This window comes from Pseudochaenichthys georgianus, chromosome 7 (assembly GCF_902827115.2).
Source record: "Pseudochaenichthys georgianus chromosome 7, fPseGeo1.2, whole genome shotgun sequence".
NCBI lineage: Eukaryota > Metazoa > Chordata > Actinopteri > Perciformes > Channichthyidae > Pseudochaenichthys > Pseudochaenichthys georgianus.
In genome coordinates this window covers 25074787-25100432 of record NC_047509.1, presented here as the reverse complement: position 1 = coordinate 25100432, position 25646 = coordinate 25074787, and the positions used below count along the sequence as shown (strand labels likewise).

Below are 25646 nucleotides of genomic sequence, written 5' to 3'. Positions count from 1 at the left end.
CTCATCTCAGCTTTGCTCAGCGGCCGCTGCAGATTCTTAATGAACAGAGGAGACTCACAATTCTTCCTTCAGTGCCCACAGCAAGCATGCCACGCACACTTATCTTACATCTACATAGACACCGTCACTGAGCCTTCACATGGAACTAACAGGCACACCTACAGCGAGGACACAGCGTTTTTTGCATAGGCTCTTCATTTTGTTTGGCTGTTAACATCTTAAAAGGCCGGCACCGACTTATGCTGAGGCGTGGGCATGAGCTTTGATAGTGTGATCATATGGCTGTGATAACTGTGTTGCTGCATTGGAGGCAAACGCTTAGAAAGTGACTTTAATCCTCACTCAACGCTGTGATCTGGGGCAGCAAGGCAAAGCCCTCAGACTAGAAAGAGCGTGTAGCCTTGTGCCACACATGTAGGGAGTATACAAGGTTGGGCCAGGCCAGTATGGGGTTATTATAAGTGGTCATACAGCTTGGCGCAATATAATTACAGTAAAAAATCATCTTAAATGATGTCTTTCTCAATAAGGGCGCAGGTTTCAACAGCCTAGGTTTTGTATTTTAGATTTGCCCTCACTATGGTATAAGGTAGGAGTCGGGCCGATATTCCGCATGTGTCACAGACTGAAGCAAGCGGCAGCGCTGAGCGGCAGAGCCATACATGTGTTAAACCGAAATTCAATAAACATCCCAATCCCCTATGCTGAAGTTGCAAAAACACCACGATTTTATGATCCAATTCTATCAGTTTCCCAGTTACACAGGGACGCGGGAAGTCAGTCAGAGTTGGGGGTGCCTGCAGCGTCTCGCAGCGGAGTAACTGTGGTGCGGAGGGGGGTGGGCTGCGAGTGGAGCCTAGCAGTTTTCAGGTTGATATGTGAAGCTCATTAGCTAGCCAACATGTATCTAGCAAATGTTTAGCAAAATATTAGACGTTAGGTGTAGGTCTACTGTAATAGCCTCACTTTTAATAGTTTACAAAACATTAGCTAGCAGTGTTTTGCAGTTGCTAGCAGCTTATTGGGATGTTATGCTAGATAGACAGGCATTGTTTTGATATAATAAATTAAGCATTATTGTTAGTTAAGCATGTCAGCCTGCAGCCCCACTTCTTGTCTCTCTCATTACAGATGGCTGCACTAAAGAAAAAGGGTACAGAGAGGAAACCAGTTGTAAGATGTTTAAAAGTTCATTAAACATAATATATGCTTAAATACATTTCAAAGAAGTTGTGTTGGAGTTTGTGTTATTCTACATTTTGACACCAAGATTTTCTGATTTTACTGCAAATGTATATCGGTTCCAAATATCGGTCTCCTTGATTACTAATAATCGGTATCGGTATCGGCCTTGAAAAAGCCATATCGGTCGATCCCTAGTATACGGTAAAGTAACGTCAAACTAAACTGTAGTAGTTTAACCATCCTCCAGTAAAATGACATGACATTAGATGAGGAGCGGGAAATACAAACACTGTAAAACAACCACAGACATTTACACCTTGTCACACATTCCGGACAGGAAAATTGGACGTCTTGTCTGAGCTGTTTCCACTGCATGATAATTTTCTCTTTTGTAGCCATTGGGGGCCATTTTCTTATAACTACACCATATTTACCTTCCTTCCACTGAACAGCTCCATATCTGTTAAATGATGGTCCAGCAGTAGCAAGGCTCAAAAACATTGACATTTAAAGTGGATCATTTATTCAAACAATCTCTCATGTCGGATCTTCTCCTCAGACAGACTTGCGGTAATATTACATTGATGCTTCAATTTGACAGAATTGTCAATATAGAAAAGGGATGGTATTATGATAGCTCATATCTCAATCCTACTGTACGCCTCGAGTCACATTGAGTCAGCAATTCCAGGGATGTGTTAACATTAAAAGTGAGAATTGGATGTCAAAGCAATTCCCTTTTTTAAACCTTAAAGGTGGGGTAGGTGAGTTTGAGAAACCGGCTCGAGATACACTTTTTGTTATATTCCATGGAATGCTCTCAACATCCCGATAGCAATGAATATCTTAAGTGCTTTGACAAAAAATGTCATCTGTGGAAGCCGTAGTACTGTAAAAAGCACGACCAGTTATTTTAGCCGGCCCGGCTAAAGTAACTGGATGGCCTACCTGCCTGTCAGCCTTCCATCTGTGCACAAACTTATCTCGTGCCCTCATTGGTCATGTGCGCGTTCGTGTGTGTTGGAGGAGGGGCTCTGTAAGGAAGTGGCAAATTTCTTCCGTCTGTGTATTTTCTAATTCTAGCACACTCGAGCTGGTTTCTCCAAAATTACCTAACCCACCTTTAACTTGAGGAGTATACAAATGTGTGTCACACCGTAGAGGACCACAGTGGAAATAAGTCATTATCATCATATCACTTTAATTAATCAATCAGGCAGAAGAGCATTATTCTGCTGTGACCGGTTCTAGAAAGTTCCTGAAGGAAAAATTACAAACAGCAACAATTTTAGTTGATAAGAGTTAGGTATCCTTTACTCCCAACTCAGGTGACAGAATGACACAGTGCCATAACTACATGTTTATAATTATGAAAATATTCATTTTATTGCCAAGAGATTATTTAAAAAAAACCTTGATTTATCCTAATAAAACTACTTTTGAGATTGGTTCTTTACCATGGTTTGAGGGTCTATACACTTTGATGGAACTTTATTCCTTGTGAACCCCAAACCACATTGACAGTGACAGTGTGTGCAGTCTGGGAAGTATTTGAGGCGGACAATCAATGATTAAATTACGGTGTGGGGCCTGAGAATAGTTCTCTGACACCCTGAGCAGCAGAGCAATATAAGCGCTAAGCCTAATGTAAGTCAACGTTGTGGAGGCAAACAGACACGGCACAGTACGACACGTCAGTCTGACAGAGATCGATTGTCCGTGAGGTGATGGACTTTATTCCTCTTCACGAGCTGTGGTTTGGCCGCCACCGAGAGCCGCCAAACCATCCATCCACTCAAGTTAGATATGCAAAGGGGAAACATGGATTGCATTACAAGCTGCTGCATTATAAGGTTAAGGGTTTTGGCAATCCTTCAGTGGATTTCAGAGCATCCAAATAAACTTTGTGTCAATGGTCTGATTATGGATTGTGGAAGGAAAGCCAAGATGTTGTCTGGTGGTCTAAAGGATTTAAAGTCCAATATAAGCGCCTTATTGCTTTGGATCCAGATACATGCAGACATCAATCTCGGGGATATTCTTACAATAACAAGTCGTAATGAAAGGATCCAAACATAGATACAAGCCCATACCCTCAACATCATATTCAATACCGATCTCACAGCTGTGAACACATCACTTCCTTTTACTTTTATTGGCTTTTTAAGACGTTTTGGCTGCAGCAAGAAAACTATCCATTATGCAAGTATATACAAGTTGGCACAGTAGTAGCGCAATGATTTGTTCTGTACCAATTACAATATCCATGAATCTGTTCCACATTGGCATCAACCTCCTTCAAAGGTAATGGCCTTGTAGATTCAGACGGTGAAATGCTGTAGCATGGTGCTTTATAGTCCAGACAACAAATATATTTTATTTACACAGCCATACACATCAATTAATGGGCAGCAAGCAAGCCAACAAATGGACCACTCTTACTCCATAGAACCACGGATTACCATCTTTTGTCCGCAGAAAGGTCACCCTGCATCTAAATCCGCCATTTGCCTAACATGGAAGCTGGATTGCATTATCAAAGTCAGGGCTGTATCGAATGTCATTTATTAACATTCAGAGCTTCTAATGTTTGTCGTCATATTTCATGCAATAATAAAAGACGATATTTAGTTTTTACGGATGTATAAATATAATTTATGGTGATGAGATGTTCATTGCTATTAGACCGCCCTCTTCAGGTTGATGATTTCTTTGTGTAAGGCAAGCACGTTTCTTTTAGCGGAGTGAACATTTTGTTTCTGAAAGGCTGAATGGCAACAAATACGTAAATTCACATTTTATTGTTTGCTTAAAACATGTTGGAGATGATTAGATCTATCTCTTTTCAATAAATGTCTGAGACTATTACAGAGACTGTGAAAGAGCTTGCTGTGAGTCATAAAATAAGATGTGTCAGATGGAGCATTTAGGGCAATGTTTTCAAAGTTATTAATAATAATAATAATCTTATAGCGTACAAATCCTCAGTAGGCTACAGCCTTAATTAAAGATAGGATAATAAATAACGTGAAATGGAACAAGATGCTGGGATAAAGTCGCAGCAAGCACACACACACAGACACACTTTAAAAGAGGGCCATTGTTCGAATACAGGAGACATTGCTATTCAACAGATGTATTTAATTTGAATGTTAATGTAACATTTTGAATGAGATGTTCAGAATATTTTAGAAAGGTTAATGGAAATAAACCTTAAGTGCATTCAGTAGCCTACATTTAAAGGTTTAGGTCATTTTAAAGCTCTATCAGACATTTATCAAACCCAGAACTCATTGGTGAGTAACTACAGAGTTAGGATTTGAAAAGAGAAACAGCCGCCCAAAACTTGTTTGTGAGAGTAAGAATGTACATTCATTTGTGCAAGGATACAATAAACTACTAGCCCTTTCATAGTAAAGTAGGTCGCACAAAATCCCAATGACATGCTCAACATGCTGTCATCCTTTGTTTCCCTAAAATCAAACATCTGGTGTTTTTTTCATCCCTGCACTATTTCTATTTTTAAATAAGAAATGTTTTTCTTTGTTTTTAAAGTATATTACATGCGTTTTCATTGGCCAAGTGGATCGTACAGCATTTCATCACCATCTGCATCTTTGATAAGTAGACATGTTCCCCTTGGGATTGCTGAGTCAAAGATTCATTTTTCATCTTCCCTGAAAGATGACAAAGCCTCCTTGAGAGCATACTTTTGTTCATACTGAAGATGTTATTAAGAATGATGTCTCCTCTGCATCCTAACCCCTTTCGATTTGAATAGATTTGTTCCTCCTGTTAACCTATGAGATAGAGGGAGTTCTAGAACGTAATTTAAGCACAATGACCCACCATTACAGAGACAGGATCACCCAAAGGTGAACCAGGAGGACGACCATGCCTCCTAAAAACACAGATAATATCTCTCTCAGCTTCAGAGAGATGAAGTGCCATGACTACTTCTACACTGACTGAGCAGCTGGCGGTACCTGTCTCTTTGTTGTCTACCAGATAAGAACCCACTTCTGAAGTACAAATAGGATTTGCCACAACATTATATAGGGCTTTTTCTACAGTAAGAGACATTTTTAGCAAGTCATTTACAGCTTCTTGGCATGTCTGTTTGTGAAGAGTGAATTGCAACATCAGCAGTTCAGTTAAAGGACAGGAAATATCTGTACAACACACTGAGCAAGCTAGCAAATGACCACAGATATTAACAGAAACACATTTTTAAGAGGATCATTTGTATATATGATATCACTTTTTACTATAAGCTTTTTTGGCTTGATAATGAAGGGGCAATGCTAGTTACACACTTACAACACCATCCTCCTTCCTTGAGAATTAAAAAATGCAACAATGTGGGGGTTTGTTTATAAGAGATAGGGCAAGAATGTGCTATGTTGAATGCCAGAAGTTTCAGCAATAAGTAAAGTAATGATTATAACCTGGTGTTAACCTCCATAGTCGGGACGGGTGGCGCAGTGGTCTGTGCATCTGATCATCAGATCAAGGGGGGTGCTGGGGAACTCCAGTTCGAAACCCGCTCCTGCCGCCACTGTGTCAGGCCGTTGTGTCCTTGGGCAATACACTTCACCCGGATTTGCTCCTGTGGGTATTGTCCACAGTACATGTATGATACTAATGTGTACTTGTAAAAGTGCCTCGATGACCTCGAGGCGTGAAGATGGAAGGTGTGGCGCAGTGCGCTGTGCAATGATCATCAGATCAAGGGGTGAAACCCGCCGCTGCTGCGTCTGTAAAGCCGTTGTGTCCTTGGGCAAGACACTTCACCTGAACTTGCTCCTGTGGGTATTGTCCACAGTACATGACCATTGCATGAAGAATATGTCAGCATAAATGAGGCCACTCCACCCAGCCATGTCAACACTCATATTGCTCGAGGCAATATGAGGCCGAGGAGGTGGAGTTGCAGCAATCTTTGACTCAAGTTTACTTATCAATACTAAACCAAAATGTAATTATACCTCTTTTGAAAGCCTCGTTTTTAGTCTTACGCATCCGACCTGGAAAACTTTGCAGCCAATCTTATTTGTTACAGTGTATCGTGCACCAGGTCCTTATTCAGAATTCTTATCAGAATTCTCTGAGTTTTTATCAACTTTGGTTATTAAAACAGACAAAGTAATTATCGTAGGTGACTTTAATATTCATGTTGACGATGATAAAAATAGCCTTACTGTTGCATTTAACTCTATATTAGATTCTGTTGGTTTCTGTCAGAGTGTAAATAAACCAACCCACTGTTATAATCACACTCTCGACCTTGTTCTGACTTATGGTATTGAAATTGAGCAACTATTAGTCGAACCGCATAATCCTGCTTTATCCGACCATTTCTTAGTAACTTTTGAAGTACTGTTACTAGACTACAAAGCATTAGTCAAAAGCTCTTGCAGCAGAAACCTATCTGTTAGTGCTATAGCCACATTTAAGGAAGAGATTCAACCAATACTTAACTCGATAGCATGTCTGCATGTAGGGGAGGAAACTTATACAAAATGTACACCACCCCAAATTGATCATGTTGTTGATAGTGCTATAGATGCGCTGCAAATAAAATTAGATTCTGTTGCTCCTTTGAAAAAGAAGAAAATAAAACAACATAGATTAGCTCCATGGCATAATGCCGAAACCCGCAAAATAAAGCAAAAGTCTAGACAACTTGAAAGGATATGGCGTTCCACTAAACTTGAAGAATCTCGTTTAATTTGGCATATTACTCTCAATGAATATAAGAAAGCACTGCGTAAAGCGAGAGCAGCCTACTACTCTTCATTAATAGATGAGAATAAGAATAATGCAAGATTTCTTTTCAGCACTGTAGCCAGGCTGACAGAGAGCCACAGCTCGATTGAGCCTTCTATTCCCTTAGCACTCAGTAGTAATGATTTTATGTGCTTTTTTAACGATAAAATTGTTACTCTTAGAAACAAAATTAATGACCTCTTGCCTTCGACCAGTATAGTGTTATCAACAGCTCCCGGAATCGTAAGTTCTAATATTACACTAGATAGTAAACTAGAATGCTTTTCAGCCATTAACCTTGAACAATTACATTCAATGATTCTCTCTTCTAAACCATCAACGTGTATGTTAGACCCAATTCCAACTAAGCTGTTGAAGGAAGTTTTTCCATTAATTAGCACTTCTTTATTAAATATTATGAATATGTCTTTATTATCAGGCTATGTTCCACAATCATTCAAAGTAGCAGTGATAAAACCGCTTCTTAAAAAGCACAAACTCGATCCAGAGGTTTTAGCCAACTATAGACCTATTTCTAATCTTCCGTTCCTCTCAAAAATTCTTGAGAAAGCGGTCGCAAAACAGTTGTGTGATTACTTAAAAAACAATGATTTATTTGAAGATTTTCAGTCTGGCTTTAGAACACATCATAGCACAGAGACAGCTCTGGTTAAAGTCACAAATGATATTCTAATAGCCTCAGACAAGGGACTTGTCTCTATTCTTGTTTTGCTCGATCTTAGTGCTGCATTTGATACTATCGACCATGATATCCTATTGCAAAGACTAGAGCACTTAGTTGGCATACAGGGAACTGCTTTAGGCTGGTTTAGGTCCTATCTATCTGAACGCTCTCAGTTTGTACGTGTTAACGATGAATCTTCCACGCAAACCAAAGTTAGCCATGGAGTGCCACAGGGCTCAGTGCTCGGACCTATTTTGTTCACATTATATATGCTTCCGTTAGGCAATATTATAAGGAATCATTCTGTAAACTTTCATTGTTATGCGGATGATACTCAACTATATTTATCAATCAAGCCTGATGAAATTAATCATCTAAATAAAATTCAAGACTGCCTTAAGGACTTAAAAACGTGGATGACCTTAAACTTTTTGATGTTAAACACGACCAAAACTGAAGTTATTGTACTTGGCCCGAAGAATCTACGAAACAAATTATCTAAAGACATACTAACTATGGATGGCATTAATTTGGCCTCCAGTGAGACTGTAAGGAATCTTGGTGTTATATTTGATCAGGATTTATCCTTTAACGCCCACATAAAATCAATTTCAAGGACCGCCTACTTCCATCTACGTAACATTGCAAAAATCAGGCATATCTTGCCTCAAAACGATGCAGAGAAACTAGTCCATGCATTTGTTACTTCTAGGCTGGATTATTGTAACTCTTTATTATCAGGGAGTACCAAGAAGTCAATCAAGTCGCTTCAGCTGATTCAAAATGCTGCGGCTCGTGTACTAACCAGAGTTAGGAAAAGGGACCACATTACTCCTGTTCTGGCTGCCTTACACTGGCTCCCTATAGAACACAGGATAGAATTTAAAATTCTTCTTCTCGCCTACAAAGCCCTTAATGGGCAGGCGCCATCTTACCTTAAAGAACTCATTATACCCTACTGTCCTACTAGGGCATTGCGTTCCAAGAATGCAGGGTTGTTGGTTGTTCCTAGAATCTTTAAAAGTACAATGGGAGCCAGAGCCTTTTCTTATCAAGCTCCACATTTGTGGAATCAGCTTCCAGTTTGTGTTCGGGCGGCAGACACCCTATCCGTTTTTAAGAGTGCGCTTAAGACCTTCCTTTTTGATAAAGCTTATAGTTAGGGCTGATTAGATTCAGCCCCTAGTTTTGCTGATATAGGCTTAGTTTGTCGGGGGACATCTTACTTCTTCCTTCTCTCTGTCTATACCCGTGTACACTCATGTTCCGATTAACCCAGCTTCCCCAAATGTCTTTCTTTTTGGTGTCTATATACGCTGGGATCCGGAGTCATGGATGATCCTGCGGTCCTGTGTCCTGGATCGCGAGCGCTGGATCTTGAGTCGTGGCTGTGGTCCTGGATCATAGGTCCTGGATGGATATCCTCGTGGATTCATCTTCCTATTATACACACATGCATTTCCAAACATTTGGACTACCTATGTTGCAAATGTATTATCTTTTCAATTTACACACGGCATCTATTGCACGTCTGTCCGTCCTGGGAGAGGGATCCCTCCTCTGTTGCTCTTCCTGAGGTTTCTCCCATTTTTCCCTTTAAACTGGGTTTTCTTTGGAAGTTTTTCCTTGTACGATGTGAGGGTCTAAGGACAGAGGGTGTCGTATTGTCATACTGATATTCTGTACACACTGTGAAGACCACTGAGACAAATGTAACATTTGTGATATTGGGCTATATAAATAAACATTGATTGATTGATTGATTGATTGATTGATTGCATGTATGTGTAATGTGTATTTGTGAAGCGCTTTGAGCATCTGGAAAAGCGCTATAAAAAATATAAGGAATTATTATTATTATTAATTATAGTCGCACAGGAGCACCGTCCATTAATGATGTTAAAATCTATATTCCAAATTTAATTTGAGTTAGCAAAAAATAAAAAAGATAGAAAAAATATATCAGATCAGAGCCATATATGGCTCTGTATCAGATTAGTTCAGGGACTTTCTTTAGGTAACTGCTAACAAAACACACATTTTGTAGCAGTGATTCTGTTTCTCCCCTACCTACGGATCAGGCACAGGCCTGTCTCCCTGCTGATGAAGACTCAAAGGCATGGTGGAGCGGGGAACACTTTCTAATGACAAGGACATTGTATCCTCAGTTTGGAGGTCATGTGGGCTCAATGATGCATCGACTCTAAACTAACAGCCTGGCTTGTTAAGTCTTAGAGGCCATTCACATTGTGTGCATCATGATACACTGCCTTGGACCAGCAGTCCACATAATCAATAGCAGTTCAATTCATTAACAATGCAGAAAGACTGCAGATAGCTTTCAACACACTGTCTTTTTACGTAGGCCTACTGCTTAATGCCTTTATTACAAAATGAAAGCTGTAATACAATAAGACACCGAGATAGGCATTAAAGCATTATTCCGATCGATGGAATGAAAGACGATGACAGGACAGATCCTTAAGTGGGTGAAGGCAAATACAGTTCTCCTTCTGCCAACAAGGCCATTGAGACCCAGGCTTTGTTTATTTCTAAAGTCAAACAGTTTGCATTAACACATCATCATACTTACAGGCCTGACAACAGACGCTTGGACTTTGAAACTCAGAAGAAACACATTAGTTAATCCCAACAGAGAGATCTGTACCTGCTTTGGTTAAGTGTAAATGAGCAGCTTTGCTTCAGCTTCAGCTTCAGGTCTGATGTGATTTTGCAATATGCACACCTGCAATCTAATTGACTGTTAGCCACCTGTTTTTACGTGTACGATAAATGGACTTTAATTGCTGCTGGCCTGCTAATAACAGAGCCTCACAGATTTGTCACCGGTTTTGATATGCAGAGTGCAAATTTAAGATTTGTCATTGTAATTTATGCTAAGCAATACACACACTAAGTTTACCAAAAGGGGAGTTTAGCCGCTACACTGCGGCTGCCAAATAACATTTATTGAAATCTCCAATATCAACGTAAGAGCTTGTGCCTCTTCGGGGGGTGCACTACTAACACTTAACCATAAACTTTATCGTTTACTTTCTCCGTCTCTATATGTAGATATTACTTTTGTCCGTTAATCTCCGCTCCTTTTGTCCGTCACGTTGTTTCCATAGCAACAACAACTTCCTTTCAACAGCGCTAGCTCTCCTTCAAAATAAAAGTATGTCCATACAAAATAGGAAGCCAAGCCAAATTACACTTAAGACATAATACAACTGCAACGAAAGTAACAAACACAATATCCTTTTAAATTTCAAAGAACATAAATTGGGTTATTTACATTAACAAATAACTATAAAACAACAATACTGTAGAATAACAAAATGAATGCCTTGAATACACCGAAATACACGCGTTGAAGCGCGAGCTCGCCGAATATCGATTCCGAATATCCGAATATCCGGAGCCCAAAAAATGGTAAAATATGATGTCCTTTGCATTTCAGCATAAAATGTCATCGTTTTCACCTTACAGTATATAAACAATGTAAAGAGTTCTTCAAGACGTACCATTCGATGTTTCCAAATCTGCTTTGAGAAGCATGTTTTTACAGCATGCAGTCACAATACATGCAGCTAACCTGACATTGCAAGAACGTGGGCATTTTAAAAACACAAATGAATCAGCATATCAAATATGACTTTCAAGTCATGTTTCATTCTCGGAGCAGAAAGGGAAAAGGTTTGGTTTATGACACGTGAAAAAACTAATGAGGTAGAGGATCGAGAGTATCCCCAGACAGACATTGCGTACGTTTGAAAATAGCACGATATGCAGTTTTTTCCTTGCCTCGTTATTGAAGGGCAAGTCCTCGCCCTCTCATGCACAAACACACATACACGTAACTTATTGCTCTGTGTATGTGTGTATCCGTCTGTTTACGTCCATTAAGGTTAGTAATGCTTCCTCTCCTTCAGCATGATGCCGAGGTTGGGATGACACACACATCTGCTCTCCATCACCCTCCACCCCCCATCTCCCACTCTGCCCACTCCGCCCACTGTGCCTCTTCATATGTCAGCCTCACACTGGCATTGCCCTTCCTATGCACTGGAGGCTTTGTCCAATTTGTCAGGGCTGGCATCCTCATGGATCAAGATGCCCCTCGTTTTTCCTCCGCCAAACGTGTCCTGTTCCCATCGCGGCGCTCAGGGAAGGCTCCCGTCTGTGCAAATAGGCATCGGGGTACCTGATGACGAAGCCCACCTGCCCCAACTGTGACACCCAGGCTAGCCCAATCTGCCTCTCCAACCCGGCAGGCACCAGCTGGCTGGACAGCCTGCATGCTGATGGATGGACAACTGTAGGCTGAAAGATAACACAACAGCCAGGCCTGACTGGAACAAACAGCTATGTGTCTGTGTATGTGGATTGTCTAAGTGATAATTAGAAGAGAAACATAAAAATAACAATAAATACATCAAAAGAAAAACCTTTTTTTTGTATTGATTTATATATTTACGCCAATATTTTTGTATCTTCCAAACAAAGGACACATTGCATTAGCCGTGCACTCCTGGGATCTCCATGTAGAAAATATCTCAAACTTAGCTTTGATTTATCATGTGGAAAACGTTGAAACGGCCATTACCTCGTCAGCTGTTACACAAGATAATAAAACAGTGAATGCGCTCTCTTATTAGTCAACCCACGTTATGTTTCCACAACTTTTCATCATCAAGGGCACTAAAGCATTCACTGGCTTTCTCTCAACCAATATTTTCAACAAGTAAAGTTTATCTTAGCTAGGTAATGCAACTTAGCTAGCTTGTGTAAGAAATTAAAATCAATATTGAATGACGTAATTTAGCTTAAACACACAGTAAGTTAAACACACAGTTCCGGTTAAAGTTTACTTTGAAAAGCTGTATTGAAAGGCGTTGCCGTTAACAACAATGAACACTTCCGGTTTTACGTTAACATCGATTACAGCTGTTAAAATGCATTAAATAAAAGAAAGTCATGAAAGAGTGTATGAGGAGAAAAGGCGCGTGGAGTGATGCAATGAATAAACAACGTCTAAATCCTCTGTTTGTTTTACACGACATCGGACACAGAAGAACACAGGGAGGGAGGTTCCCTTTTTACGTCAACAGCCGGCATTGAAAGGAGGAGCCATTTCATCAGATATAGACGGGGGGTTCTTGGCTTGTTCGCTCTCTTCTTCACCCCATTGCTGCAGCCTCGAGACCACAGCTGTTGTCCCACTACTCCTGTTTGTTTCATTACCACGCTACTTAAAGTGGACCTATCATGCTATATTTTAATAATATATTGTAGGGCCATACCTATATAAAACATGTATGCGAAGTTTTTTTTCAAAATACCAAACAGATCATGCATTTTAGCCATGCCTCATTTCGCTCCATTTGCTATTTTTTAGCCCTGCAGGGCTGATTCTGTGAGAAGCCTTCTTCGCTGCTTTTGTGGCAGACTACAGCGCCACCTACAGGCCTGGCATATGTACTACAGCGTCTCCAGCGCTTTCGAACGGCAATGGCCGTGGCTGTCTCCTCCTGATAGGTGGAGAGTTGCCCATATAGGTGGAGCTCCTCGTTTCTGACGTCAGAGATATTTGAAATCTGGATCAGTCTGTATCAGATCCATTATAGCCCCGTTTTTAGAGATTTGGGTATGGAGGAAAAGAGAGAGGGTTGTGTTTTCTGACACTTGGTGAGTTCCCTGACACACCGGGGACACATATTCATGTATAAAAGACGTACAAAAGTGCATTTTGCATGATAGGTCCCCTTTAATTAAAGTACCAAATTGAACCTTTTCAGAGACTCCATTAGTCTATTTTAACTTCTCTCCTGGACGCGAGAAAAACGAACACAATCCAACACTTACTAATTACTTATCAACCTATTATACAGTACACATTGTCTTGATTTGCAACAACAATGATGATGTATGTATCTGCTGCCATGACCTCTGGCCTTCTGTCACTGGCAACACTCACAGCTGAACACGAGGTCTAAGCACAGGTGTTTGATGTGATCTCAGTCAAAGAAACTGTGACGGCAACAACATACTTGGATAACCTGGCCTCTAGACAAGGAATTGTTCCCAGACAACTAAATTCCCAAAATCACTTAAGTAACCTCTTACTCACAAGCAGTGTTGTGCTAGTTACTGAAAACCAGTAACTAGTTACCATTACTAGTTACTTCATTTCAAAAGTAACTCAGTTACTTTACTGATTACTTACACCAAAAAGTAATGCGTTACTGTAAAAAGTAACTTTTTAGTTACTTAAAAAAAGGGCTCCCATTAATGCCCTTATATCCTTAATTTCAGTCCTGTTATTGCATTGGAGAATAATACAATCTGTTGATCAACTTGACATGCATTATATGCAATCTGGATAGCATCGATATTAGCTGGCTTTCCATTTTTGTATATTCTTTCTCCAGGTAGTTGGAAAAAGTTTTCCGTCCCATATGCCGTGTGCCGCCCGGACATGCTATCATGCTAACTAGCTCCCTGAAAGCGGGTGACTCCACTGTAGCAATAGCCTGCATGTGTTCTACAACATACCGTGTAATGGCTTTATCGACTTTTCTCTGGCTAGCAGTCCCTTGGTTAAAATCCAGCCGCTGTTGCTTAGGTGCAGGTGGAGTGGCGTTGGATGAGTCTGGGTCTGTGCCGGTCTTAGTTACTAGCTTCGTCCCAGCATGTTGTTTTTGCAGATATTTTAAGAGATTTGAATGACTGGTTTGGGCAGTAGATAGGCTCTTTGACCCGCCAGGACACAACTTACATTTAACAGAAACTTTCTTTTCTTTGTGCTCGACAAAAGTGAAATAGTGAGAATATCTCCAGGTGGAGAAACTAGACTTGAGCTCCGCCGCCGCTATTATAGTCTTGTTAAACAACACAAACACGCCCACAGCCCGTCTCCGCATGTGACACAGGAAGTATCTACTGTAAGTACATTTACTCAAGTACTGTACTTAAGTACAGTTCTCATCTCTGTTCGCCTGGCTGTTGACTATATAAAAAAACTAACGGAGTAACGCACCATGTAGTAACGGTAACTGAGTTACTGAATTTAAAAAGTAATGCGAGTACTAGTTACTGCCAAAAATAACGGCGTTACAGTAACGCATTAGTCCCAACACTGCTCACAAGTGACAGGATTTAAAGACAAAGTTATCCTCAATCCAACATGATCATTGCGTAAATAGATCACAGAATCAACAGAGCAAGGAAACTCTTGTTTATATTCCTAAAATATGAACTTATCTAGAGTCAACACCATCAACAAGATTTAGGGCATCATTCCAGGCAGCATGTCAATTGCAAATTGTGGGAGGTGGAGAGGAGTGTTTGTGTTAGTGTCTGCTGAACATGAGTACCTCGAGACTCCCACTGATCCTTGTCTTTAAACATTGAACGTCATTGGTTTAGCCCAAGAACATAACATCCTGTGCCCTTTTCCAAGAGCGATGTAGCAATTTCAAGGCAATGTCTCGCAAAAATATTTGAAACACACTTGCAGTTCCCCTGACTGGTCCTTGTGAGCTGGTGGAAGCCGTTTGACACTCGAGTAGAAGCTTTACAGGATCACTGATCTGAGATCCCGTTCTATTTGTCAGCTCCTAAACGGCTGCAGTGGGATGTGTGAGAGGAGAAATCCGACCCAGGACCAGTATGTCTGAAAATGCTCCGAGGCAAAGCAATGCTGAGCTGCAGAGCTATGCAGTAATTCTATTCGGCTATAGGCCTACCTACACCCAAAATATCCTTATCGTCTTGGGTTGCACACACCCTGTACCCCCCAGCTGGGATCCAAAAGTAACACTGTGTAGACTTACAAGCTTCTTTGAACTGTCATTAATGAACACATTTAAAGGTCACATTTAAAGGTCACCTATTATCTAAAATCCACTTTTTCATGTATTTTATACACAAACATGTGTCCCCTCTGTGCAAAGAGATTCTATATAAAAACCTGTCTGAAAATGAGCTGATCAGATTTTGCCCACTTTATGATGTCACCTGAATCTCCTCCTAGAGCACCTTTGTGTTCTTTTTAACCAAATATCTCTCAGAGGGGCGTAGGGAGTGGCTCCTTATTTTCATCTAAAGTAACAGACAGAGAATCAGCACTTTTGAAACAGGGCTGAAACACAGGGGTTTATGGGATGCTGTAATGATCTGTTTGGTATTTTGAGCCAATCCGAGACATGTTCTGTATATACCTATAATACATTGTTGAAAAACAGTATAATAGGGGACCTTTAAGTCCTTCTTTTTTTTTTTTAAACATACAGTGATACTACAAATACTTTCCAAACACTTTTACTGAAGACCTGCATAGAGATAAAGTATAAGGGTCACGACAACAGTCCTCGTCTTGGCACAGTGCTGCAGCACACTGTAATGATCAAACACACCACAGCATCATTCCATCTACCACTTCGGGGAATGCGAGATGAACAGGGGAAATGTCATTTCATCATCGCTGCAGCCACAGCCGATCGTCTGGCTGCACCTCATTGCGAGTAATTGCTGACAAAATCTAAGGAAGCTCCACAGAGAAGGACCCCCCCCTCCCCAGTCCCCCCAATTCTTCCCCAAATCCCCGTCACATCACATCATTCAGAAACCACTGTGGGGTTCCGCACTTGACGAGCACACTCTTCCCTCATCTCCTATCTTGGCCTATTAGGAGCCATTCTCTGGGGCAACAGAGGAGACCTATCAGCTTCCACTGTGCAGATTTCTGAGCCAGTGTCCCATCCGATGTATTCGCAGTTCAGCCTTGCATGGATCCATCCACTGTCATTTATTTGGTTTTCATTTATTTTCACTGGATCACTGGCAACAATACAAATGACTCTCACCCACGTTATCTGGGGTTGGCTTTAATATGTTTGAGCTTGGCCCTGTGGCAAACTTATAATATGAGGACCATCCAGAGACTAATAAGGGTATCACAGTCGATACAGTATAAAAACAATGAAGCCCACCACCCACCATCTTCCACTAATGAAGCTTTCCATCAAATTAATGAGAGTTGTAATCATTGGTCACAGGAGTCTATCCACATGGTGACCAATATATTATACTGCACTGTCACCTTCATAGAGCTACGAATAACACCAGATCTTCTCTGTAATGTCTTTCTGTGGGAAGAGTGATATTTATGCGGTCCTTGACCACTTGGTCCACCCCCAATCTGACCCCTACTCCTACAGTTTTGCATGACACAGCTTTGCAATTCATGACATCTGAATATGAACAATGTCAACGGATACTGAACACACTCGCTCACGCCATCTGCCGCGTAGCATGAGAGGTCTGTTAGCATCAGTTTTCAAGAACGTTAGGCTGAAGGACGAGGGCAGCATTAATTTACATAGCTGAGAGCCACTCATTAATGCGGACTGTGACCAGCCCAAAACATCAAATATGCATACAGACCAGACCTACCCGAATGCTATGAAGGGCATCAAATTGTTTATTCAGGTGGAGAATAAAAAATAAAAGGTGTGTGTGGTAGTAGGGGGGATGAATGTATTAATACCAGAGTTGTAATGTCAAACAAAGCCACTGACAGTGTCTCAAGGCCTTATGACAACTGATGACCATCTGGAAAACACTTTCCTCCTCTGCTCGTGTGTGTGCGTGTGTGTATAACTTGCGCAAAAGGCAGCATGTCATGTCCTTAAAGAGCTTACGAAATGAAGGACAATACTGTTCTTATTACGATAATATATATACTATTATTAATGGGAAATCACGTCATTCATTGAAAATAGATCAATAATAAAAAATCATATGGCACATTTCACAATACAATGCAACCTCTATCATATACTAAGCCCACTAACAGGTGCTAAAAGCATTTCGTAAGCTCTTTAACTTTACACTGCATTGTAATCAATCTAATTCACAGGGTTCTCTCACCCGCTTGATGACTACATGTGCAAGTAAATTAATGACCTTTAAGCATATGGTTTCAGACTAACATCATTCATCATTAAGATGCTTTACAACCAAGTAATTACTACTTTCAACCCCATGTTCAGGTTTCAGCCTTATTAATTATCTTGACATGGGTCGTTCCATTTGAAATACGAACTTCAGTGAGTGGTGATTCCTTCTAAATGTGGGATTCATTAAGGAAGTTACTGCGGTTGGTGCCAACAGAGGATCTAAATGAATTTGCCTAAGGCATTTATGGCGTTTCCAATTTGTGTTGCACTTGTGAATACTGCTTTGATGAGAAACCATCTGTTGGGTAACTTTATCAAATAAAACGTGCCATAAACATGACACCTGAGGAGGACTATCACTGTGCCTCCCACAAGTCATTAAGTTTCACATTGCCATAGACAGAGAATCTACGAAAACACTAATGAGATTTGGGTGCCATTTTCACAGCGTGAGGTAATTCATTGCAGTCTTTTGTGAGTGCGATACCCCCGTTTTCTCTTTCCTGTCTTGTGTCTTTGCTTTTGAGTCTCTCAGCTGGCTTTCTGCACCACATGCCTCTGAGTGGCAGCAGCTTTAAACCTATCCCTCTTCATCAAATCAATGAAAGGGAGTGTAAAGGGTATGAAGGCATTAGCAGTTGGAAAATGTCAGGTTTTTCCAGACATCATCTAATCAGACTAGAGACAGCAGGAAAGCAATTCATAGAGGCAAAACCTGTAATCTGTGACAACGTTCTTAGCTTGAAGGACTTTGATGTGATTTAAAACTCAACAATAAACAATGTGGGAAATTATATTTGTGCTTGATGTAGCAAAGGCAGTGATTACATGTGTTTACATCTGGAGATGTGCTGTGAAATTTAAGTATATAAAAGCAAAAAATCATTAGGATTTATTTAACACAGTAACGCGTTGGGTGTAACGCGTTACTGTAATAATATTACTTTTGTCGGTAACGGAGTAGTGTAACGCCCTACTTTTACAATTCAGTAATCACACTACAGTTACTAACATTGCCCCGACACGCGTTACTTCGTTACTTACTAAAATCATTCATAATCACACTGACAGACAAGAGGGGTTTCCGCCGCAGGTTTATATGTACGTAGTCTACGCGACTTGCGCGTCCACATCTCCACCTGCAGTGCTGCATAAACATGGCTGAGTCAGCGATAACTTTCGAGGGGTGGAGGTATGCCCGTTATTTTGAGTTCGTCCGAAGAATAGACAGGAATGTGACGGTGAGGTGCAAACTGTGTCCAGGCCAGAAGCTGTTATCCACTGCTGGAAACACAACGTCAAACCTCAACAAACACCTGCAAAGAACACATGCTAAGGTGCAGCTAACGCACAGCTATTTGTTGTTTGTTTATATCACGTATTTTGTTCTTCTTCTCTGTCTTCCGGTTGTTGCCTGTTTTGAATGACGAATACACACTACCGCCGCCTGCTGGTAAGGAGAGTTATTGACACTCACGAATGCGCAGTTCGTACGTGCTCGTATGAGTGAAGTAACGAGTGAAGTAACGAGTTACTTTATGTAGAGAGTAACGAAGTAGTGTAATATGTAATATATTACATTTTGTTAGTAACGACCCCATCTCTGCTGGTTATCCACGGCTATTGGTATGCATTAATTAAAATGAGTGCATTTGAAGCAACTCTGGAAAAAAAGACTTGTTTGCATTACATGGGCCATTCCAGAGTCAACATTTTTGAAAAATGAACCTTTTATTTTATAATTTTTGAAGAATTACCCCTGTTACTCTAATTAATTATAGTAACAGGGTTGAAAATCAATGCTAATTTAACCTCAGGAATGATTGCTAGATGTAGTATGTAATGCTACTTTCAAGGCAAGGACAAACTTGGATATCTAATGCAAGAAAGATAACTTTTAAATGAATATGCTTTATTCTGATAATATCAGTAACAGGGTTGAGTGGGTCAGAGTGCCACACTCTGTTAAGACTGAAAAGATTGTAAAAATATGAAAAATAAAAGAGAGGACTTAGTTTTGGTCTACCCATGGCACTAGCACATGGCTTGCTGATGTCACTTCCACTGTGTCATCTGATTTACAGTTTGTTCACTTCCTGTGCCAATCTAAAAAGGTTTGGGTAACAGGGTTGAACGCATGTTGAGGGACACACCTTCTGTGCAAAATTACTGTTATCTGAAAGATGTTTATGATTTAACAAATTGATTTTACCATTACAAGAGATATATATCAATAGAATAATACCAAAAAAAGTAAATAAAATCCCTATTTTAAATGTTATATTTGACATGCAAGTTGGTCACCAAGAAGCGGGGACAAGAGAAAAATGCCATTTTAGGGGATGTTCGAGAGCTATTTGAAAATTTAAATAATAGTTTGAAACCACTTTTTCTACAACTTTATATACATTTTGTCTCAAAACAAGTATGTTTAACAGAACAAGTGCATGTTTTAGCATTTTGGGCATGGATTATTAGATTTTTTATATGGGGGACATGAAATGTCCTCCAATTCCGCGATATGCCACATCGCAGGGACGTGCGATTTTATACATTTTATTAATTAATTATTTTTTGAAAAAAAAAAAAATGTTAGGACGTGCGATATTCTGGAACTATTTTGGATACAAAAAGGTTCTTCTCTTCTTCATTCACAGATGAACGCCCTTATTTGAGGGTAAGCAACATGCATTATCATGACATGTTAGATCATGACTTAAGGTATGATGAGTCAACCAGTTAAGATCCAGACGTCCGTGACTAAAATCCTTCATCCGATTAAATATAGTTAAAAAAAACGCAATATATATCGCAGGGGAAAAAAATATCGCAATGTCAGTTTTTTTCAATATCGTGCAGCCCTAGTTTGCATACATTATCTTAATTGAAGAGGGTAGGCCATAATGTAAGAGCATTTTCAAAAGCCTGAGATATAAAAGTGTTTCTCCAAATTATGCAAATCCTGTATTTAAGTCATATATTTTTGAATGAATGTTAAGTCTAAAACAGTTGAGCGTTTGAATATAGCCTATCTGTATTTTTAATCATTTCATATTGACTCAAATAAATGTTTAGTTTAGATAAGTAGCCCTGGGATGACTTGCTCTACATGTTTAAATCTAGTCTGAAACAAAATGAAGCAATGCATTTTCCATTTAACATTAGTTTTTGGTAAGTGTTGATTGTCAGAGTGGGAATAAGGGATGCATGTCACACGTGTGAGTGCATGAACGTGTGTATTCTGCACACCGCAGGAATACAAATGTCCAAGCTCTTCATGATGTTAATGAAGCATTTACGGTGTGAGTAGTCTCTCTCTTATATACTAACAATTGAGTGGTAACGCTGTACACAGAATCACGGAAACCCCGCTGAGCAGAGCATAACAATTATAATCATAAATTGTCCCCTGAAATGTCATGTTATATATGGGAAGACAATGTTTAGAACAGGCAGTGTGTGCGTTTTTGTTCCACGCCGAGTAAAACTGAGGGAGGATAGATATTTATGTGACAGTTTTTAAACTGTCGAGTACTCAAAAGTACAGCGAGTAGGCAGAAATGTGCTGCTCTTCTCCTGTTGTTAGATGCCGGATGTGTCTGCCATACAGCCAGTGGATAAAAGCTTAGCTTCTCGCTTTCAAATAACTGTATTGATAAATGGCTGGCCATCACCCTGCTGCATCGACCTGGAGCCTGCAGGTGGGGCCAGTCTGAGAGAGGCGTCAGCTGCCCTACTTTAAGGTGCTTTTGAAATAGAGGTTAAACCTTATAATAACACCCGATGCAACATTCTGTGCTGCGGCTGGTCTGGCGAACTGGCTCCTATTTTCTTCCAATTCCTAAAGCCCTGACTCATGGTATTAAAAGCGTCACGTCTTATTTGCTCTTCTCTTCACCTCTGATGGAGATACTTCTTTAACCAAATAGACTCACAATATTCTTAATCGTTAATATCTAATGGCAATAACCAAGGAGGCTTTCCGTGAACAGAATTAGAGAACACCATCAAACTGTAGTCTCAGGAGCATTTAAACATGCAGCGCTTGTCTGCTCATTAATGATGTACAGAGACAGCAAATCCTCTATGCTAAATGATATAATAGGCCCAAATCATTCTTAATCTTCTGGATCCTTGAAGGTAAATATCTTTTTGTATTTTTAATTATTACAGGGATTATAACTCAAATGATTTACCAGACATCGTGTAAAATCTTTTGATGAGGTTCAGATAGAGTTGCATGCCCTTTGGGTTAAGGCAGCATCGCAGTCAATAATCTTGTGAATGCTTGACCAACCAAGCTTGACTTAAATACTTGAAAGTATCAGAATGGATGGGTCAATAAATGCAACACAACTGACCTTCTCTCATAACCATTCATTGCTAAATAAAAATGGTCATAACTCAAGAGAAGTGGTGAGAGTACAATCAGCTGCAGTAAAAAATATTCAAAGCTTTATCTATCAACTTGCATATAAAGAAAATATATAACCACAGTGTCCCTGGTTTGATCGCAACAAGATCCCTATGTTACATCCTCGTCTCTCTGTCAACCAGTTTCCTCTTACTGTAAAATTAAAAGGCACAACACAAAACATGCTTTTATGTGATTTACAACATGTACTGTAGGTTGGAGAGCAAGAACACTCTTAAGGATTATTCCCATTCAGCCGCAGTAGTTTCATTAGCCTCTTCTGTTGTATTTTATTTTTACGTTTTGATTAAAAAAACCTTCTTCTCAACTGCGACTATTTACAGAAAGATTCATAAAATGTATATGAAAGACAATGAAATGAGCACTAGAATGGACTTCTCACTCAATGGTCTGATTTCCAGAGAGGAGCAGGACGTCACATCCTCTCTCATTCTCAAAGAGAAAATGAGAACGGCATGAATTGGGGCCAAAGGAAGAAGTTTAGAGCCAGTTTTAAAGTTTCTCAACAAACAAGCAGCGCCAAATCTAAATGTAGTCCACTTAATGTCTAGAGGGAAGCTCATGGACTACCACATGAGTATTCTCGTGAGCTCAGAGGAGAGATAAGGAGTACGATTTTTAAGAGAGCGTTGTGGAGGCCGGGTATTCTTATATATTGTTGAGAAAAGACATGTAAGCATAAGACTCCATATATATTATATCACCACAGAAAGACAATATATAAAGTACTTGCATTAAGGGATGGTACAAAAACAATACTTTACTAAAAAGATTATGTTTATTCTGGCTCGAGACCAAGGTCCTCCCAGTCGTCAACATTAAGACATAGCAAAAAAAAAATGTATGGAGTCATTGGAACCTATTTTCCCCAATAATACTAAATTGTGAACAACAAATCTGTGTTGAAATCAACAGGGGAAGAGCGTGTTAACTTCAGTTGTTAGCTGTTAGCTTTGAGCAGCAGTGGGCAGCACTGTCCTGCTTGGCTTAATAAAGGAGCTAACAGCTAGCATTAATGGCAAAAACAAGGTACCTTTGTGATAGATTATAATGCTTTCAATTGCTATTTATTAAAAACATTATTAAGTGAAGGTTAAATATAATGTTAACATTTTTGGCGGGAACCTTCATTAGATACATTTCTGAGAAGGAGATGTTTTCAAAGCAATATAAAATAAGAAATACAGAGGGAAGTATGACCTGTTTTACTAAGCATGCAAACTGTTATAAAGGAGTTTATATTCAAGTACACTGGATTTACACTTATGTTGTTGTTGTGTAATACTCTTTGGAATTGGTATGGCCTAATCTCTGGTATTGGGACATCCCTACAAAGATTTATCCTAACATTTGTACTTGCTGGGATGAAAAGAACATGCAGATGAAAACCCCCAGGCAGAGCAAATGCAATTAAGGTAAGCTAGCCAGCTAGCAAGGTTACTTCTGTTGGTAGTGATGTGCCAGGTAGCACCCCCAGCAAATCTCCCCCAGGACTCCCACTGTCGGCTGTGCAATGAACCAGCAACCCTTAGCACACACCTCCCTTCCCAACACAGACACTGGTGATAAATTGCCTAATCCCCCCTATGCCCAGCCGTTTCTATTATACACCCTGGGCTTGTAAAGAACAGCTTGGAAGAGAGAAAGGGCTGTCTTGACACAGACAGTGAGAGATGGGTGTGAAGAGAAAAAAAAAGGCTTATTGACAATGACAGAGGAAAGATATACAGACCAAACCAAGCCAGGAATCAGAAACCATAGTCTTTATTATCAAAAGGATGTAGGCATTTGTCATTGATGTTGAGAAAATGGACACTCAGTACCACTTAGCACCATATTTCTGGACAATTATGTCTGAGAAAATCAATTTCTGTGGGGAATGTACAGAAACCGTAGATGCCATGTTCTTAATGTGTATAATTTCAGAAACATTTTGAGAATATGAATAAATATGTGTTATGAATCTTCTCGACAGATGAACGTGATTCCACCACTGAACATGCACACCTCAGGCATCATTTCAGCTAAGCAGTGAAGCAGCAACAAGCACAATGACATCAGTGCTCAAACCCTCCCAGAGGAATGCTTGTCGTCACTCGCACTGGCACACACACGGCTATGGAAACAGCAGGAGTGTGAGCGTGCATCAGGGTTAAAGGGATACCGCAAGGCACACACACACACAAGCTGAAAGAAAAAGCTGAAAAACAAAGCAACAGCGGCAGTCCATTGAAAACAATGCTGACACATGACCAAACTGTTCCTGACCAGCTGTGTATTTCCCTCTTTTAAAAAAACACTACAGAGGTCAACTGGGGACCAAATAACTCAGAAGTATCCCAAAGATATGTGGTTTCAAAGAAGAGTGCTCCCAAGGCCAAGAAGAAACGTATCCTATCAGCCGGCTCAGCGTACCAGCTGACTGCTATGGAAACAGCAAGAGTGTGTGAGTATGTGTGTGCCAGAAGCTGAAAGGACATGACAGCATGGGCACACATACCCACACATGCTAATGATGCCACCCGTGCTTATGCATGTACACAAAAACTCACATCTGTTACCTTTGTATATGTCAAAACTCAGTGGAGGACAAAAAAGTTAGAAAAGGACAAACAGAGCAGCTGCAACACACGCACACACACACACACACACACACACACACACACACACACACACACACACACACACACACACACACACACACACACACACACACACACACACACACACACACACACACACACACACACACACACACACACACACACACACACACACACACACACACACACACACACACACACACACACACACACACACACACACACACACACACACACACACACACACACACACAGGACAGCATTCTACAAACTGGGCAGCCAGCTCTCGGTAACAGTAACCCACGGCAACCCTAAAACCAGCCCCCTTTTCCCTTCCTACTCGAGAGACACAGATCCATTGCCCAGTTAAGGGAGAACCGAATGCGAGTGCCCGACAGTGAAAAGAGGTTGTAACTTTACCCACTCTGCCCTCACTAAAGTGCAGCACTCCCCCTCTCTGAAAGGTGCACAAGGTTAATTATTCAACATGAGAGGGGATTTGTGGGAGAACTCAGAGTGGACACAAGCCAGCAGGAACCCCTCACCTCTTTTGTTCAACTCACTTGCTAACTTTACACAGAAAGAGGCGTGAGCAGAGGCTTTTTCAACTCCATGACATGCAGGAACACACACAGCGGGATCATACAGCGCTGCATCAGAGTGCACTCATCCTTCCCCACATGTTCGCAGCTTCTCAGCACAGTCTCACTCCACTCTCCGAGGGGCTGTCCTACCGTTGTGGTTGTGCTGCAGGGTCTCCAGCATGCTGCCCGAGTCGGTGGCCCCCAGCTCGGCCAGTCTGCGGCTGGTGGCGCTCAGCTCGGACCGCAGGTTGGTCACCTCCTGGCTGGCGGACTGAATGGCCCCATCGATGCGCTGAGCCAGCTGCTTGTTGTCATCCATCATTTTCAGGATTTTTGCCTGAAGAGGAGAGGGGAATCCGGACAAGGTGTCATACTGACAAGTTGTACATTTCCAGTGAAGGAACGTGTCCCCAAATAAAT

General features: G+C 40.6%; 1 protein-coding gene across 2 annotated transcripts in view; it reads right to left on the bottom strand.

Annotated features, from left to right (window-relative positions):
- prdm2a (PR domain containing 2, with ZNF domain a) overlaps positions 1-25646 on the bottom strand; it is a 274473-nt gene that overhangs the window by 108255 nt on the left and 140572 nt on the right. For both annotated transcript variants that reach the window (XM_034086888.1, XM_034086889.1), the window contains exon 5: positions 25377-25563. In XM_034086888.1, the coding sequence (XP_033942779.1) occupies positions 25377-25563 (187 nt within the window). The remainder of the gene's footprint in view (positions 1-25376; positions 25564-25646) is intronic.